General features: G+C 28.0%; 1 protein-coding gene across 1 annotated transcript; it reads right to left on the bottom strand.

Moving 5' to 3' along the window:
- Window positions 1-1,072: 1,072 nt before the first annotated feature.
- LOC107060836 (heavy metal-associated isoprenylated plant protein 26-like) lies at window positions 1,073-2,435 on the bottom strand. Its single transcript, XM_015309215.1, has 2 exons — window positions 2,431-2,435; window positions 1,073-1,367 (listed from the first exon to the last, which is right to left on the bottom strand). The coding sequence occupies exons 1-2, from the start codon at window positions 2,433-2,435 to the stop codon at window positions 1,073-1,075; spliced, it is 300 nt and encodes a 99-aa protein (XP_015164701.1).
- Between the last annotated feature and the right edge of the window lie 359 nt (window positions 2,436-2,794).

Genomic DNA, 2,794 nt, shown 5'->3' with positions numbered 1-2,794 from the left:
CAATAACTAAAATAACAACATATTTAGTATAATATTCTCACAAAGTAGCGGGAGTGACTTTATACAAATTTAAATTAATCGGATCGATATTTAAGGGTTTATATTATACACCCATCTCTTCTCCTACTACCTATGAATTAATTGAAAGCTATGAATTATCAATAACTAAAATAACAACATATTTAGTATAATATTCTTACAAAGTAGCGGGATTCAGAATTATTATTAAAATTAATAGGTTCTCAAATTATTAAATTTCTTTTAGAATTCAAGAGAAGTTTACGGTAAAACGAGTCATTTATCATTACGATAAAATTTAAGAGAAGTTCACTACGAAACGAGTCATTTGTCATACGATAGATGTCAAGTAAAAGCGCAATGATATATATCATAAACTGATAGACTTAAACCTCGTTCCTACGCAAACTGATCAATTCAATCAAACAAACACTCATAAAATTCAAACTCCTCTTATTAGACTTTCCACTCAATACTCATAAAATTCAAACTCCTCTTATTAGACTTTCCACTCAATACTCATAAAATTCAAACTCCTCTTATTAGACTTTCCACTCAATACTCATAAAATTCAAACTCCTCTTATTAGACTTTCCACTCAATACTCATAAAATTCAAACTCCTCTTATTAGACTTTCCACTCAATACTCATAAAATTCAAACTCCTCTTATTAGACTTTCCACTCAATACTCATAAAATTCAAACTCCTCTTATTAGACTTTCCACTCAATTCAATCATGATATATACTTTTAAATAGATTGAGTGACTTTGTAAGTGAAACACTCATAGTTGAGTGACTTTTGAAATAAAAACTAAAGTTTAGTGACTTTTTGAGAAAAGAACTCATAATTGAGTAACTTTTGAGTTAAAAACCAAAGTTGAGTGACTTTCTGAGCAAAGAGTGCTTAGTTGAGTGACCATCTGAGATATTAACTCCTTTTAATTCACAAATCAAAATTCTTTACACAGTAACCAATTTTTCTTATAATAAAAATACACACAAAGGATCAAGTATACTTTATAACAAAGAAAAAAAAACTTATAATTAACTACTACATAATATTACAAGCATTTAGATTTTCATCACTAAACATAAGGGAATATTGTTCTTCAACAGGATTTAAGTGAGCAACAGAAGGATCAGTAGTTGCCCTTACAAAATTAGGAGGTGCCTTTTTGTCATAAACACCAGCAGCATAAGGATGTGCCACCATACTATATGGCACATATGGCCAAATTTCACATTTTTTACCAGTGGATTGTGCTGCCTTAAACACTTTTTTGGCTCCACAAATCCTGTTACTGTTGCTTTCTGTTGCTTTAAGTCCACATCCACTGGTTTTGCACCTATTCAAAAATTCACACACACACAAAAAAAATAGTTAGTTTGATGTTATTCAACTCAGAATCAAGTCACATAAATTAAAACGAAGAAAATTCTTAGATTATTCTGACAATATTTTGTATTTAGGTCTTTTAACTTTTTTTAAGTAGGCTTTTTTTTGCTATATTAATTTCATGTATAAAGAAAATTTTTACTGAAAATTTTGTTAATATATATCGTTCAGTCAATTAGCTTATTTATACAGTTGAAATATACATAATATTATACATTAATAATGTATATACTGTGTATAAATATGTATATTATATATATAGCGCTCACGCACACACACATATATACATAAATACATACATTTATGTATATAGCATATCTGATAATTATCATAACTTATAGACTTGATACACATATTATAAACCAGTTGATCGAAATATTTAGGACCATGAATTGTTTGGTTCTCATTCAGTCATTCCTATCTATTATACCATAAAATAAGTTATGATTTTTTTCTAGAAATTCTATTTTTCTAATATACTGATCATATGATTATTATAGATATTTAGTTAGACAAACTACATAATTAGATTTACTGCAGTATCATATATATTATTATCATCTATACTTTTAAAATGTCACGTATCATATCACTAGTTATAATATTTAGTTGGTGAAACTATAGATATACTTCACTATCATATATACTCTTATCAACTATACTTTAAAAATGTCACGTATCATATCACTAATTAAAAAATTTCTATCATATATTGAGAAATATACACTTAGATACATGTATTTTTACTACCAGATACACTAAAATAGAAAGTGAGACGAGCGAGATTGGGAGGAGGCAAACGATATTTTGTTATGTATCTCATATACATGTGAATCACACTAAATACACTCTATATACATGTATCTGGTGTGATTCACATGTATATGAGATACTACATACATATGAGAGTGGCGAGCGAGATGGAATGATGTGAGGGAGGCGAGCGAGATTTGTTATTCATCTCAGATACATATGAATTCACTTGGATACAATGTATCTAGAACAAAATTAACCCCATGTATCCTGAGATACATGTATCTAGACGCACAAAAATATGATAAGATACGTAATATTGTAAACTAGAGTGTATCTAAGTAATTAGTTCATAAACTAGTGAAATTTAATTAAATTTCTCAATTTAGTTTCACACAACCATTAAGTTATTACTAAAATTTAGTTTGACTTTATATATTCTCTATTCAATTCATTAAGTAAATCTTGAGAAATCAATCCACATGGAAAGTTAATTAAATTTTGAACATTATAAATAAGATCCGTATGACCATTTATTGTTATACTCTATTGTAAGTTCTTCTGATTATTCGTCTGTGAAGTCATTGCTCTTTGATTTTCTCTCTTATTTTCTTGATTCAACAA

This window comes from Solanum tuberosum, unplaced genomic scaffold (assembly GCF_000226075.1).
Source record: "Solanum tuberosum cultivar DM 1-3 516 R44 unplaced genomic scaffold, SolTub_3.0 scf00001, whole genome shotgun sequence".
Lineage (NCBI taxonomy): Eukaryota > Viridiplantae > Streptophyta > Magnoliopsida > Solanales > Solanaceae > Solanum > Solanum tuberosum.
The sequence above is the reverse complement of the archived record's forward strand: the minus strand, read 5'-3'. Positions and strand labels throughout refer to the sequence as shown.